The sequence below is a fragment of the Marmota marmota genome, unplaced genomic scaffold (assembly GCF_001458135.2).
Source record: "Marmota marmota marmota unplaced genomic scaffold, marMar, whole genome shotgun sequence".
In the NCBI taxonomy this organism is placed as follows: Eukaryota; Metazoa; Chordata; class Mammalia; order Rodentia; family Sciuridae; genus Marmota; species Marmota marmota.
This window is the reverse complement of record NW_025999913.1, coordinates 19,842,385-19,859,273: the sequence shown is the minus strand read 5'-3', so window position 1 is coordinate 19,859,273 and position 16,889 is coordinate 19,842,385. Positions and strand designations below refer to the sequence as shown.

Genomic DNA, 16,889 nt, shown 5'->3' with positions numbered 1-16,889 from the left:
ACAGAATCAAGGATAAAAGCATGACCATTACAACAGATGCCGAAAAATGTAATGAAATTCAATATTCCTTGATTAAAAAAAAAAAAAAAAAACCTTCAACAAACCAGGAGTATAAGGGAAGTACTGCGCCACAACGAAGGCCGTATGTGGCAAGGCTATAGGGGACAGTAAGCAGGAACAGCGGGAAGCGAGATCCAGGATGCCCAGGCACCAATCCTGCTCAACACTAGTCTTTGCTTTAACTTGAATTCTTTATTATGTGTCCCTGCTAGTTAACGACCTGCCAATAACGCAAGTTAATACAAACAGCCTTCCTCTGGACCATATGCCAGTGACCATCTTGGATGTCCACAGAAACAGTCTTCCTCCAGACCCATAAACGATATCCAAGCAACCAGAATGATTCTGGGGTTACTTTGTCCTTTGTCTTCATTTATGACATTATTTGCCCCTTTTTCTGTGGACGGTATACCTGACCCTTTTTTCAGAACAGAAGTCCTTTTGTTTTAATTCCAGAAGCAAACTGTTGTCCAAGTTTTGTTGTGTTCACTAGGAGAATACAGGTCACTTTGGGTGGTTACTGTTCAAACTTCATTGCTCAGTATTACAGTTGTAACTCATTTTTAAAAAGATTCTGGTAAATACCCACTGAAACAGTGCCTGCTTTTTAATGAGTACAAATGTTCTATGTAGTGTCACTTGTGTTTCCAAGATATGAATATCCTTTACAGGAGTAAAATTTTTTAAAATGTAGTAATCACTTCTATTTCAAAGAATAAAAATATTGGGCTGGAGATGTGGCTCAAGCTGTAGCGCTCTCGCCTGGCATGCATGCGGCCCAGGTTCGATCCTCAGCATCACAAACAAACAAACATGTTGTGTCTGCCGAGAACTAAAAAAATAAATATTAAAATTCTCGCTCTCTCTCTCTCTCTCTGTCAAAAAATAAATAAATAAAGATATTGTGAAAAGACTAAAAATATTTTCAGGAGAAGTACTACAAAAATTAATAATGTTCTGATATAATAATCCCATAAGGGTGACACAAACAAGCTTCTAAGAGTCTTGGCAGATATATCCCTGCAGCGACCAGTACCTGCCAGGCCCCTGGGTGTGCTGACTTAATCCAGCGCTGCCACCCCCAGAAAAGCCCCAAAGCTCTTGGGTGTTCCGGCTGTGCAGACACGGACATGTGTCCGTACACACATTTCTCCCTTCTCGCTTTTAGCATTTTCCCAAGTTATTGTTCCTGCCGCACCCTTTGAGGATCAGGGTATTTTGTTTAGTTTGTTTCCCTCTTTTTCCCCGCTTTCCTCTCCTGCTAATAGCCAAATTCTCTTGTTCTCTTGATCCTTCCCCCTTCACTTTGTTTATTCTATTTTTTCTCCTCCTCCTTTATAGGCATCACTTGCTTCATCTCTTCTGCATTCTCTCTGTTCACCTTTTCAACTATTTTCTACCTTCCTGTCACTTTTTCTTTTTTCTTTCTTTCTTTTGTACCAGGGATTGAACCCAGGGGCGTACAGCCACCGAGCCACATACGACTGGGTCTCACTGAGTTGCTGAGGCCAGCTGTAAACTTGTGATCCTCCTGCCTCTGCCTCCCAGGCCCCTGATACTACAGATATGCCACCTGCCTGGCACACTTTCTTTATTGAACAGAACTGTATTTTACCATCTTTTACAACTATTTGGTTTATATAACTCCTGCCCCCCACCATTCATAGTGTTGCTATTATTGCTGTTCTGGATGACACAGGTAACACCTGCTGTTTACTTTCATGCAGATCTAGCTCACAGTTATACATTTTTGCTGTATAAATGACCATTCCTGTTTTGTGGTAGTGTTACACATGTCAGAGTAGGCACCAAGTTTTTATTTTAACGTTATGTATCATCTGGGTCAGTTGTAGATATTGTTTCCTACCCTTTCTGTGTGAAATTCACAGGGACACTACAGAGTCACAGGTTAGAGACTCTTTTGCTGAACTAAACCCAGCAAAAAGACAGCACACCTCACTCCACACACAAATGACACTTGATCTACAGCTATACATTAATTCAAAGATAAAAACCCAAACTAATGAACAATCACCAAGTAGGACTGGCTAGGGATGGGCCCTCAGGCCCCATTCAGGGATATCCACTACTACAGCAAAAACAGAATTAACACAAAGGCTGTGGATACCACACCTACAAAGGGTCTTAATCTAGATTGCTCCCATGTCCTTAATATACAGAGTTATTAAGTCTGGACCCTACAAGGGGTCTCTTTTTCTTTTTTTCTTAAAGAGAGAGAGAGAGAATTTTAATATTTTTTTTTTTTTTAGTTATCGGCGGACACAACATCTTTGTTTGTATGTGGTGCTGAGGATCGAACCCGGGCCGCACGCATGCCAGGCGAGCACGCTACCACTTGAGCCACATCCCCAGCCCCCTACAAGGGGTCTCAATCTAAACCACTCTAGGACATTTTGGCAACAGAAGGCCATGCCCTAAAAAATTCACAGATAAAAATGGAAGAGAAATTCATTCTAACACATGCATGCAACTCAAACAGCAATGCAAAGAATATGAAAAAACAAGGTAACATGATGCCTCCTAAAGTTCACCAGCAATTGACTGCAAAGATACTGAAGTATAGAAATATCAGATAAAGAATCCAAAACAATGATTATAAAAATGACTGATGAATTCCAAGAGAATAGAAAAACAACTGAATGAATTACAGAAGTGAGTACAGTATGTGAATAAGAAATTCAATAAGGAGATGGAGATTTTGAAAAAGAACAAAACAAATCTTAGAAATGAAAGACACAATAAATCAAAAAAAAAAATGTTCAACTGAAAGTCTCTCTAATTCTGAAGACAGAATCTCAGAGCTAAAAGACAAAATGACCAGTCAAAAATATTTAGACAGCATTAACGAAAAGAAAATAAATAACCATGATCAGAGTATATAAGAACTCGAGGATAACATTAAGAGACCAAATTTAAGAATCACTGAGATTGAGGAGGATAGTGAGATGCAGGCTAATGGAATGGATAAGTTTTTAGGGAAATAGTAACAGAAAATTTCAAGACACTGATACTGAGATGGACATCCAAAAACAGGAGGCATTCAGAACCCCAAATACACGAGATCAAAAAAGAACCTTTCTATGACAGAACCTCTCTATGACACATCATACATAATTAAAGTGACTAACATACAAAACAAGGATAGAATTATAAAAGCCTCAAGGAAAAACATCAAGTCACATTTAGAGGAAAGGCAATCAAAATACCTCAAATTTCTCAGCACAAACTCTAAAATCCAGGAGGGCTTGTCATGATATGTTCTAAGTCTTAAAAGAAAATAACTGTCAGACTGGGGTTGTGGCTCAGTGGTAGCACGTTCGCCCAGCATGTACGAGGCCCTGGGTTCTATCCTCAGCATCACATAAAAATAAATAAACAATAAAATAAAGGTATTGTTTGAAAATAATAATAATAATTTTTAAAAATAACTGGCAACCAATATTGCTATATCCAACAAACCTATCCTTCAAAATTGAATAAAACCTTCCAGATAATAGTCAAAAATTCTTTTATTTCTGCTTAAGTCAGTACCACAGAAAACACTTAAAGAAGTACTCCACACAGAAGAAATTAAAAACAAGTCCCAGAGCTCACAAATAAAAAAAAAATTCATTTGAAAAATAGCTAAGCAAATGAGATACAGGGCCAAATTAAAAATAAATCAGAATGGCAGAAATTAATAAATATCTCTCTATAATAACATAGATTGTAACTGGTCTCAACTCTCCATTTGAAAAATACAGACTGGCAGAATGGATTAAAAACAAAAGCCAACTATATGTTGCTTACAAGAGACTCACATTTTAGGCAAAGACAGGCATAAAATTGAAAGTGAAAAAATGGAAATTGATATAATATGCAAACAGAGCCCCAAACAAGCAGGAAGGCTATTCTCATATCCAACAAAGCAGACTTCAGACCAAAGTTAATCAGAAGAGACTAATAAGGTCACTTCATATGGTAAAAAGTACAATCCAACAAGAAGATAAAACAATAGTAAATACTTATGCCCCAACCATTGGTACACCTAATTACATAAAAGAGACACTACTAGAATTAAAGCCTCAGATAGACCCTAGTACAATAATACTGAGTGATTTAAACATTCTTCTCTCACCAGTAGATAGGTCATCCAGACATGCACTCAGTAAAGATTCTTTGGAGCTAAGCAAAGACTCTTTTGGACCTATTATAAATCAAGTAGACTTAAAAGACATCAATAGAATATTTGATGCAACAAGAACTGAATACACATTCTTCTCAGTGGCTTATGGAATCTTTTCAAAAGCAGAACATAGTTTAGATCACAAAGCAACTCTTATCAAAGAAAAAGAAAGATATAATTTCTTGTATTTTATCTGAACATAATGCAATGAAATTAGAAATCAACACAAAAACATCCTATAGAAAATATATAAACACGTAATTGAATGATACACTTTTAAATGATCATTGGGTAATAAAAGAAATCATGGGGGGCTGGGATTGTGACTCAGCGGCAGAGCGCTCGCCTAGCACGTGCGGGACCCAGATTCGATCCTCAGCACCATATAAAAATAAAGGCACTGTGTTTTTTAAAAAAAAGAAGAAAAGAAAAGAAATCATGGGAAAATAAATTTGAATAGTGATACAACTTGCCAGCATCTCTGGGCCTAGAACCTAATTCTAAAGAGGAAAGTTTATAGATATGAGTACCTACATTAAAAAAGCAGAAAGATCCCAAATAAAAAACCTAATGATGCATCACCAGGTTCTTGATAAAAGAAGAATAAACCAATTCCATAACTAATAGAAGGAAGAAAATAAGATCAGAGCTGAAAACAATAAAATTGAGAATTAAAATAAATATATGTAAAGGGTCAATGAAACAAAGAGTTGATTCTTTTAAAAGCCAATTAATAAAATCAGAGATGAAAAAGGAGAAATCACTACAGACATCACAAAAACACAGAGGAACATTGGGGACTATTTTGAAAACTTATACTCAAATAAATTGGAAAACCTAGAAGAAATGGATACATTTCTGGACACACATGATCTGCCAAAAATTGGAGCAAGCAGACACGGAAAACCTAAGCAGACCATTAACTACCAATGAGATAGATGCAGTAATAAAATGTTCTCCAACAAAGAAAATTCCAGGACCAGATGAATTCTTGACTGAATTCTACTTTTAAAGGAGAATTTTAAAGACCTTTAAAGAAAAACTAAAGCTAAAATGCTCCTCAAATCATTCCATTAAATAAAGTGATGGAACACTTCCAATTTTATTCCATGAAGCCAGTATCTCTCTCTCTCTCTCTCTCTCTCTCTCTCTCTCTCTCTCTCTCTCACACACACACACACACACAAACACACACACACACACACACACACACCCCAAAACTAGATAAGGAAACATCAAGGAAAGAAAACTACAGATCAATATCCCTGATGAACTTAGATGCAAAAAGCAAAAATACTAGCAAATCATATTTAACAACATATGAAGAAGATAGTCTAGGGTGACTAATTTGGTTTTATCCCAGGGATGCAAGGATGGCTTTACATAACAAATCAATACATATAATTTAAAGCATAAATGGAATTTGTAACAAAAAGCACTTAGCTATCTCAATAGATACAGAGAACACCTTTGACAGAATTCAGTACCCATTTGTGATAAAAGCATGGAAGAAACTAAGGACAGAAGGAACCTACCTCAACATCATAAAGGCTGTATATGACAAATCCAAAACTAACATCTTAGTGAATGGAGAAAAACTGAAAACATTTCCTTTAAAAATCTGAAAAAAAACAAGTATGCCCACTCTCACTACTCTAAAGATTGTAACCAGAGCAATTAAGCAAGAAAAGGAAATTAAAGGGATAAAAATAGTAACGGGGAAGTCAAATGATCTTGTTTGCAGATGATATGATACTATACTTAGAAGATCCAAAAAGCTCCACTAGAAGATTGCTAGAGCTACAAACCCAGAAAAGTAGGTGAGAAAAATTAAGATAAAAAAATCAATAGCATTCCTATATACCAATAATGAGTCAGCTGAGAAGGAAATCAGGAAAACAATCTCATTTACAATAGCCTCAAAAAAAAAAAAAACCTAGAAATAAATCTAATCAAGGAGGTGAAAAATCTCTACAATGAAAACTGTAGAACATTAAAGAAAAAAATTGAAGAAAACTCAAGAAAATGGAAAGACCTCCCATGTTCATGAATAGTAAGAATTAATATTGTTAAAACAGCCTTACTACCAAAAGCAATATACAGATTCAGTGCAATCCCTATCAAAGTACCATTGATATTCTTCACAGAACTAGTTTTTTTAAAGTCCTAAAATTAATAAATGACCCAGAATAGTCAAAACAATTCTAATCTACAAAAAGCAATGCTAGAGCCATCACAATCCCTGAATGCAAAATATACTATAGTGCTATAGTAACAAAAAGTGGTACTGGCATAAAAACAGACATAGACCAACGGTCCAGAATAAAAGACACACACAGAGATGCAGTCATCTGATCCTTGGCAAAGATACCAAATATATATATATGGGGAAAAGCCTTTTTAACATATGGTGCTAGGAAGACTGATTATCCATATGTAGAATGAAACTAGACCCTATCTCTTACCCTGCACAAAAATCAACTCAAAACTGATCAAAGACAGGAAGTTGAGCAGAAACTATGCAACTTCTAGTGGGGGGGGGGGAAGCAGGATCAACACTCTAGCATTTAGGCATAGGTTAACGACTTTCTCAAAGGACAGCCTGCGTATGGCAGCATAATTCACAATAGGCAAGAACCAGCTGAGGTGTCCATCAATGGATGAATGGATAAAGAAAATGTGGTGTTTATATACAATGGAGTATATTTTATTTGTCCATAAAGAAAAATAAAATTATATCATTTGTAGGAAAATGAATGGAACTCAGGACCATTATATTAATCAAAATAAGTTCAACTCAGAAGGCCAAAGTTTGTATGTTTTCTCTCATATGAAGAAGCTAGAGAGGAAAAAGAAAAAGAAAGGTGGTTGCCGCAGTCGGGCTGGGCAAATAACCGGAGGTGACAAGCAACTTGAAGGTTGAAGTGGGAACTAGTTAATTGCAAGCGAACTCACGGGGAACTGAGCGAGAACTCAAAGTAGTGGGTTCCTAAGGTAGCAGAGCCGCTTCTCTGCGGGACAGCAGAGGTATATATACCTAACTAATTACACACAGCTTGACTCCATCTAGATACAGCAGTCAGCCAATAAGGAATCCTCACCATCTTCATGGCTCGCTGGCATTGCTTCGCAAACCACTCCTCCTGGCAAACTGCCAGGCGCCATCTTGACTTGATTTGCATCCCCAACAGTGGTGGTGGATTTCATAAAAATCAGAGGGAAATCAGTCATCCAGGGCTTGACTGAAGGAAGCGCTGGAACGTGCCCTGGCTCAGGAGCCGAGCTCCTCAGGGAGCAGAAGCATGGTCAAGACCTCCCATCAGATTGCTGCTGCTTTGTAGGTGCCTTTGAAAATGAACAGGGTTTCAAGAGGCAGTGGTGGGCAGAAGGACCTCCAAAAACGAAGATGAGCAGACGTCACAGACTCTAGAGCTCAGGGCACGTCCCGTAGACAGGAACCAAGTGTATCTGCAGTGTCTGACAAGCATTGAACCTTGGATAGGCATCTACACCTGTGTACTAAAAACTCAGCACATTGTAGTGACTACATTCAAAAAAAAAAAAAAAAAAGAAAGAAAGAAAAAGAAAACCATTTTTTCTCAAGAAGTTGGCCATAAGATATAAGTGCAACAGCTAAAAAATTACTAACTGCCATAAGTAAAATAATTTCAGTTACATTCAATCAGTTTCAAACAGCTTTCACACACTTGAATAAGAGAATTTTCAAAATTTTGGATGGACTCAATATCCTTAGTCTATTTATTCTAAGAAAGATATTTGAACAAAACGATGAAATTTAATACTTGAAGTAACCAAGAATCCTTTGAAATAGGTGGAGGGTAATCTTTAAGGAACAAGGGGGCAGCTTACAAATGAAGTCTGGTGGGCATTGCCTTATCTCTCTAAGATAGTAATGGCCTGTCCTGAAGTCTTCATGCCTAGTCACATTCACTTATGATGATGTAGAGCTGACATGTGTGGTAGAGTGGGTGTGGGTAACATCTAGAGAAATTACCAACCTTGAGATAGTTTCTGTGTTGCCTATTTTAACATGCTTCCTAAAACACAGACACCAAAACTGTCTCCTTAAGGAAAGATGTATCTTGGTTTTGTTGCTATGCTAATACATTAAAGTCTCCTGCAAAGACACTGATTCAGCGTCTCAAAGAAAATATGAGAATGCAAGTAACAAATGTGAGCAGAATGGGCTAAAACACTTCTGTAGATGCATTTAGGGTTGTGAATTCCAGCATTTATTACCTCAAATGCTGTCTTGACTTCATATCTTTGCAAACGGTTCATGTAAAGCAGTTGCTTTAACCATGAATAGACCTTTCATATGGTTCTTTTTTACAGTTTAAAATAACCCTAAAGCAACATTTTGTAATGTTTAATTACTTATTGAAATACTGAGTTATAATGGATCACAGAATAGTGTATATTAAACAACGTGATTTTAAAGAGTGAATTAAGACAGCTGGGAAATTATGCTGACACATACATTGGTTCAATGTTCCTTTCTCACTCTAAAGCAACACACCCAAGCACATTTGAAATCGGCAAGCTTTCTGTGCATGGTTCATTAAGTCACAGGATGCTCAGCAGTGGGTAATCGCTGCTATGATGGCAGACCCCTGGGTAAGTGTTCTTAAATTTACTGACTCACAGAAGAGTATTGTTTTTTTCCTAAATAAATCTCTAGGGTGTACGTTGATACAGCAGGAGTAGGAGCCGTTTATTGCGGGACAGGAGCAGTATTTATACATTCCACACAGCTTATCTAATTAGCATAAACTAGATACATCAGTCAACCAATAAGGAATCTCCACACTTAATGGCTCGGTTTTGTTACTTCTCAAACCACTCCCTCTGACATTTTGCCAGGCACCATCCAGACTTGTTTACGAACTCTAACATTCCCCTGGCAAAATGCCAGGTGTTATTTTGACTTGTTTACAGACTGTAACATAGGCCTTTACCAGTAACCTTGTGCACAGGAAGGAGTGAAAACATCCTTGCATAGGCGAATCCGAGGGAAACCGAAAGCTCCTGCGAATTGCAAGCCCTCATCCTGACTGCGGTACTGGCCCCTTTCTTTCTTTTGCTCCTTCCCCTGTGATTTGATGGTTGAATTTCTTTCTTTCATCGTGCTCTCCTGCTCTTCTCCGGAACGTCCTTTTTGTCAGTTTCCTTTGCCATTTCTCCTAAGCTCCCCTCTCTGCCCTTTCCTCTTTTGTGTTGTTCTCTTCTACAGCTACTTCCCGTCTCCTCACACGGGTCCTTTCTCCTGTGTCTATTATTCATCTCTAATTCCCACTCTCTTGTACGCCTCCATCTCAGCTTTTCTCTTCTTTCTTCCTATCTCATGACCACTTTCCCACACCTTTTCTTTATGTGACTCCTTGAATCCTTGCTGAATTGAAGCTCACCGTATCATCCTTCACAAACCCTGTCTGAAAAAGCTTTTTAAAAAAAAAAAAAAAAATCTTTATTGGTTGTTGATGAAATATTCTATTTTATTCACTTTTACGTGGTGCTGAGAATGGAGCCCAGTGCCTCGCCCAGGCTAGGGAAGCACTCACCACCCAGCCGCAGCCCAGCCCCTGAGAAAGCCTTAGCCGGTGTGCGGAGGGAATGGGGCTCTTCACCCGCAGCTCCGGGGCTCTCACTCCTGGATCCAGGGGAAGAACAGGGTGAACTACAACGTCAAACCTCTTTGTTGGAAGCCTGGTTTGTTGCGTTGGGTAGTGCTTGTTTGGGCATCGCCCAGCCATAGAATGTGCAAGCCTCTGGGTTTCCCTGTGCTCTCTCCACGCCTTGCAGCGGTCTCTCACTCTTTCCACGACCCTTTCTCTGCTTCCTCTCTCCCCTGGGCCCCGCTGTCCCCACGCTGCCGGCCACCCACCGACCTCACCTCGGGGGACCCTGCGCCTGTGCCGGGTCTCCACCGGCTCCCCTCCCCCCAGAGACGCCCTGCAATCACCCCCTAAACCCAGGCCTGAGGATTCTGCTTAGTAAAAGGACAAAAGGAACCCGGGGTGCATCAGCGTCCCTGGGACTTATGGGGGAGGCTGACTCCTTCCAAAGTGGGGGGTGTGTGTGTGAGAGTGTGTGAGTGTGAGTGTGCCATGAGTTTAGAGTTTTCAGTCCCACCTGGACTGCGGTGCGCTGCAGCCAGCTCTCCGCTGCGGTGACCAAGGACCGACCCTCGCAGCGGGGGGCAGGGACAGCTCATCAGGGGTCCGGGCCGGGGGCAGCAGGCCTATTCCTGGGCCGAGGTGGGCTGACCCCGGCGGAGCGTGTGGCCGAGGCGGCAGCGCACAGGACCACCCGAGAGGGAGAGCCACCGGCACGCTCCAAAGTCCCCGGGAGCCACCCCTCAGCCCCCCGGCCGCGCCCGCTACCTCCGGGCACCCGACTGCTCTCCGCGCTTCCCGTCGCCTGCGTGCGTCGGGCCGTGAGCTCCCAGGTGACAGCACAGCCGGCTCCGGGCTGCGCGGCAGCCGAGACCACACCGAGTAGCCCTCGCTCGTCTGCTGTGAAGAGGCGCCGCGGACGTGAGCAGCGGAAACCGGAGCGGAGCCGGCGTCGCCCTCCCAGTTCCCGCCCGCCGTGGAGCGGCAAGTCCTGTATGTGGAACGGGGGAAGGCGGGCGGCAGCCGCGTCTCTGTGGCGCAATCGGTTAGCGCGTTCGGCTGTTAACCGAAAGGTTGGTGGTTCGAGCCCACCCAGGGACGTGCTGCGGCGGGCGCCGGCTCCCGGGGTCATTTTCTTACTTCCCAGGCGTCCCGGCCGGCCTCGGACCCCGGGGACCACCCAGGCTGCAGCGGGCCTTATCTGAAGTCTGGTTTCCCGGAGTGACCAGCTCCTTCGGCTCCTTTGCTTATAGATAAGTGCCAAATAGGGTCTCCAACACACATCAAAATGCCAGGGCTACCTTCCACTGCAGTCCGCCTACGACTACAACCGACCCAGCCAGTTCCACTGATTGCCACACTCAAGTCAACCCTCTGAAGGGAATATTTGTGATTAAAATTTGGTTCCACCCGGATAATCCAAACTCCCCACCTCAAGATCCTCGACTTTATCGTGTCTGTCTGCAAAGTCCTATACAAAGTAACATCCACAGGTTCTAGGGGTTCCACCTTGTGAAAAGGCTTACTTCACTATGCTGAAAAATATATCTTTCTGAGGGAAATTTAAGAAAGTCTAAACAAATGAAAGATCAAGCCAGTAATTGGAAAATTCAATGTATCATAGATGTCAGTTCTCCCCAAACTGATGTGTAGATTAAATACAATCGCAAAGCCACAGCAAGATTTTCTGTGTAAACCGACAATGATTCTATGGAAATACAAACAGCGAAGTCAAGATGAAGGAAAAAGAACAACAGTGGAGGACTTTTGCATTAATTTACAGTAAGGACACATTGAGGTCTGGGGGTAAAAAGAGATAAATATACCAATGTAGCATTAAGTGATCATTCATGACAGATACATTGACAAGCGTGTTTTTTAAAAATATATATATATTTTTAGTTGTCAATGGACATTTATTTATTTATATGTGGTGCCGAGGATCAAACCCAGTGCCTCATGCATTCCAGACAAGCGTGCTACCTTAGCTGAGCCACAGCCTCAGCCCCATGACAGATACATTGAGTGTCACAAGGTGCCTGATACAATTAGAGGTGCTGGATTCTCAAAGAAGTCATTTTTGTGGGCTGGGGACATAGTTCAGTTGGTAGAGGGCTTTCCTCACATGCACAAGGCCCTGGGTCCAATCCCCAGCAAAATACACACACACACACACAGTTTTTGTGCTAAATAGAACATTTAAAGGTTAAGTAAAACTGTATTCATTGTATTCACCAAAGCATTCATTGAAAAGTGATTATCACTGTTGGCAAAACTGGAGAAAGGTCCTTGCCATACAGTATTAATTGTCTCAATCAGTTTGAAGAGCCATTTAAAATTTTCCTATAAAAAATTACAATGTAAATGACACTGGAGTCAACAATTTCAATCCAAATACTTCTATATACATACTCATGGATGTTCATTACAATATTTCTAAAATAGAAAATAATCAGAGACAACCTAAATATTTATGTTAACAAATGGTTAGAACTTTAATGATACATACAATGAAATTCCACACAGTGGTTAAAAGATTGGAGATCATCAAATTGTACTACTGCATGCCCCCCTGCAAAATGTTATAATATTGCTATCTATATTACTATATCTATATACATGTATATAGATATAGTAATTGAGGGAAATTTAAGAAAGACTAAACAAATGAAAGATCAAGCCAGTAATTGGAAAATTCAATGTATCATAGATGTCAATTCTCCCCAAACTGATGTGTAGATTAAATACAATCGCAAAGTCCTGTATGTGGAACGGGACTTCCACATATACATGTATATAGATAATATAGTATTTATTCCATTTATTCTAAGAAATGTGTTTTAGCAAACTGTTCTAAAATAGTTTCATCAGCAAAGAACATCTTCCCCCTTTTAAATTTTTAATTGAAACAATAATCATGCATATTTATGGAATGTGATAAATACATACACAAATACTATTTGCAATGATCAAATCAGAGTAATTGGCATTTTTATCTCCCTAAACATTTATTGTTTATTTGTATTGGGAATCCTCAAACTCCTCTCTTCTAGTTCTTTATAAAATATTTAATAAACTGTTGTAAACTATTGTCACCTACTGTATTGTAGAGCACTAGAATGTATTCCACCTATCTAACTGCATTTTGGTCCTATTATCAGACCTCCCTCTGGCTCCCCTTCTCCCTACCCCCCCCCCACCCCTAGTCTGTATGGACACTATTCTACTCTGTTCCATGAAGCCAATTTTTCTAGTTTCCACATGGTTCTCTAGTGTGCATGTGTTGGGAGCTTATTGCATGAATTCCATGATAAAAGATGAAGGACACCTGCAAGTGTGAGTGGATTTACTGTCTAAGAACAGATGAATGCATAAGGAAAATGACATAAATACACAATTGTTATTCGGCCATAGAAAAGAATGAAATCTGTCCCAATGTGGATAGAACTGAAGGACATTACATTTGTGAAATAAGCCAGACACAGAAAGACAGAGACCTCATGTTCTCACTCNACCAGGGTCCCATGCCTGCTCCCAGCTGGCCTGTCTCAGGCCGTGTGTGTTGCAAAGAGCCCGCTTCTTTTCCTTCCAGTTACTCAGTAGAGTGAGTCTGGAAGTGAAAGACACAATAGCCCCAAAGCGGAAGAAAATTATGCATCCACAGAAATCCAACACTTGCCTTCCTCATAAGGGGCAAGAAATCTTATTCTGGGTCTCTATTTGCTGGAACTCACACTGACTCTAGTGGGGAATGAGCACGTCCAAGGCTTACACTAGGAGCCCCCCACCCACTCCACTGCAATAGTAAGAACTTCAAAGAATGTTTGAGGAATCGTGGGAAAGCACACTGAGGAAGAGTGGGTGCAGGAGTAAGTTCACACGGTGTCCAGGTCTAGCCTATATAAGCCCTCTCTTCAGTAAGATCTCCACTCTTATGCCAGGAAATGTAGGGTCCCAGCTTCTTAGCTGGTGGGTTCATGATTGAGAAAGTTTGTTCTTCTTAGACAGTAAATCCACTCACACTTGCAGGTGTCCTTCATCTTTTATCATGGAATTCATGCAATAAGCTCCCAACACATGCACACTAGAGAACCATGTGGAAAAATATGGGGAATAAAAGATAAATATTAAGTGGCAAGCCATCACACCTGGACTCTTAATGAAGGTGCTGTCGTCTGGATCTCAAGCATTGCCATCCAGGCGCCATTGAGGTGGTGGGGACTTTAGGAGGTGGGGTCTACTGGAAGGTCTTCAGGTCACGTGGCTTGCCATTGAAGGGATTGGTGAACCCCAGGAAATGGTAAACCCTTTTGATGGCTCACATTTTTTTTTTTTTGGAACTGGGGGTCAAACCCAGGGTTTTGCAAATGCAAGGTAGATGCTTTGCCACTGAGCTACATCCCAGCCCTCACCTTGATACTTTAAAAAATTATTTCCTGGCCTCTAAGGGCTTCAAGTCTAGAGGGAATCAAGATGAAAGTTCCTGGGTAACCCATTTTCCTCCATCTGACTATCAGCTTGACTGGCTATAGGTGTGGGCTGTGCTTGCTGGAGATTCGGAGTGCAGCTTGAGATGCTGGCCCTTGAGTATACTGATGCCACCAGCCTGGGAACACATCCACTCATTCAAGAAACTCTCACTAAACCCTTTTTTCTTTAACTTTCTCAGCTGTGGGCAACTTGAGGGAAAGAAGTTTCTTCCTTGTCTTAGCATCTATTTACCTAGCCCAGGTGCCTACAGGGACGGGTAATTCTAAAGAAATGAGGAAAACAGCTTATCAAATCCCGAAGCTGGATTTCTCTGGTACTTTGGAAGGCACAATGATCTGAAGAAACAATCCACATGGAACAAACTCACAAAGAATGAACACAGAAGCAAGGACACCAAGTTCCCAACATAATGGTACTAACACCACACAGATGTTTGTGTACTAAGTCTGAAAGGACAGAACATGAGCTATGAGAAATGTCATACCAAGCTCACCATAGGGTCATTTTTACTTTCCCAATAAAGCACACTTTCAAGTAAGATCATAATGTCCATTTTACAACCAAAGAAGTGGATGAATCCACTCCACTCCAAAAAACAAGGATAATTACATTAATGGGGGGTGGGGTTCCAAGAACTAAAGAAAAAGCACAAGCAAAACCAAATTATAATCACACTTAACAAGGACTTCCTGCTGGATAATAATATTTTAATCTGAGACTGAGTATAGACTTCAGTGTATTGTGACACCCAAGTTTGCAGTTCATTTTGATGAATCATCCTGGTTCTCTGAAGTAATCAGGGCTGCTCTGCATGTATTTGTGAATCCCTCAGAGCCTCAACACACATGTAAGTGCACTTGAGAGATCTTTGATCCCAACTTCCCTCCAAGCTCTGTCCTTTACAATGGTTTGCCCCAACACTCTATCTATGAAGCAGTCTGAACTGTAGGTGCAAACAAGACTCATTCAGAATTCTGCTCTGCCATTTTCTCAATTTGACCTTGGGGAGACATGAAGACTGACCCTCCTGCTGCCGGTGATCAGAAATCAGCTCCACACTGAGAGCACTCCATGTCCTGCCCTAGCCCCCACTCTATCCCTTATATGCTTCTACCATGATGCTCATCTATCTTATTCCAGTGATCTGTCAGACTCTTACCACCAAGGTCATTATCTCCCATTGTCACTGTCTCTCACTGTGGTTTAATAAATGTTCTAGGCTAAAGAACTAAACAGAGAAAGAAAAAAGGATCTAGGTTGGATGAAGGTTTTGAGACAAGGAGGTGGAGTGAAGGTCAGTGAACGCAACACAAGATGAAAATTGAAATCTGCCAAATGACTCTCATCCTTAAAAATAAAAGCATTTTTTTTCCTATAAATACATTAGGGAGGAGGTTCCTAATCCAAACATAACCCAGTAATTCATATCTGTTTTCCTAAATAAAATGATGCTGCTCCCTTATCTGTACTCAGTAAACAGAACAAGACTGCCTGAACTATCCATTTGCACTCTAGCTACATATAAAGACCATTCCTGGGCCAAGAAAGTGGCATTTTTAAGGGACCCTACTAAACAAGAGGAAGGCTACCAAATCAAGCAGACATCAGCAATAGTCAAAACTATCCTAATAACACGAATAAGGTGTCTGAGGCAGGCAGTTACAGGGCAAAAGAGGAGGGGAGGTCCTCAAAACTTCCATGTCTGGGCTTGACCCGAGCCTCCTGGTCTCAGAAACGGGCTGAAAACGTTTGCCTGGGTGTCGGTGTCATTCCAGCACGAGGTGGACAGGAAGCAGAGCGGCCACGGGAGGTGACCGGCCTCCCCGGCCTCAAGAGTCCCTGGCCCGGGAAGGTTCCTCCGTACTGTCCGAGGGTGGTGGGGCTCCAAAGATTCTGGCAAGGAGGCCTCGGTTGGAGCGGGCCTGGTCCTGGACTGTGGCCAGGCGGGCCCGTTCACGCCCCCCTGGCCGCGCGGCTTTGCGGGCCCTCAGCTCCTGTTCCGTGGGTCGCTGGGCAAACGCCCAGGAGCCGTCGGGGCGGGTAGGATCCCCGTCGGCGGCAAGGAAGCGCTGTCCCCGCTCCACGCTCCGGAGATAGAAGTCCGTCTCGCGCTTGGCCTGGGCCACCTCTGCTCTCAGGCGCTGGCGTCGCACCTGGCGCTCAAAGGCCAGGTGTTCACTGAGGTGGGACCAGGTAAACCGGTGCAGGTACTGTAGGCGACAAGACAAGGAAAGCTCGGGGACAGGTCGGACCGGAGGGGACTGGGCGGGCCCGAGACCGGCCGCTCTCCTCACCTTGAGGTTCCACAGGTCGTACCGGAAGGGGCTGCGCCGGCGGGTGCCCATGGGAGTGTTGTGCAGGCTGGCCGCCACCCGCTTGGCCACGCGCTTGTCGCGGAACTCCACCCAGCCCTCGGTGTAGTCCTTGCTGTACCTGGACCGCTTCTTCCCTCCGGAGGCTGCCGCCGCCTTCTTCTTGCGTCTCACGAACTGGTCTGCGCACCCAAGGCAGAGCAG

General features: G+C 42.1%; 1 protein-coding gene and 1 non-coding gene across 2 annotated transcripts in view; one reads left to right on the top strand and one right to left on the bottom strand.

The window, feature by feature from the left end:
- The first annotated feature begins 10,909 nt into the window (after window positions 1–10,909).
- On the top strand, window positions 10,910–10,983 carry Trnan-guu. Its single transcript has one exon. It is a non-coding gene; the product is annotated as a tRNA-Asn (tRNA).
- Window positions 10,984–14,862: 3,879 nt separating this feature from the next.
- LOC107149398 (activator of basal transcription 1) overlaps window positions 14,863–16,889 on the bottom strand; it is an 8,065-nt gene continuing 6,038 nt past the window's right edge. Inside the window, exons 4-5 of the mRNA XM_048799715.1 lie at window positions 16,668–16,884; window positions 14,863–16,583 (exon numbers count right to left, since the gene is read on the bottom strand). Coding sequence (XP_048655672.1) covers window positions 16,203–16,583; window positions 16,668–16,884 — 598 coding nt within the window. The 3' untranslated portion in view covers window positions 14,863–16,202. The remainder of the gene's footprint in view (window positions 16,584–16,667; window positions 16,885–16,889) is intronic.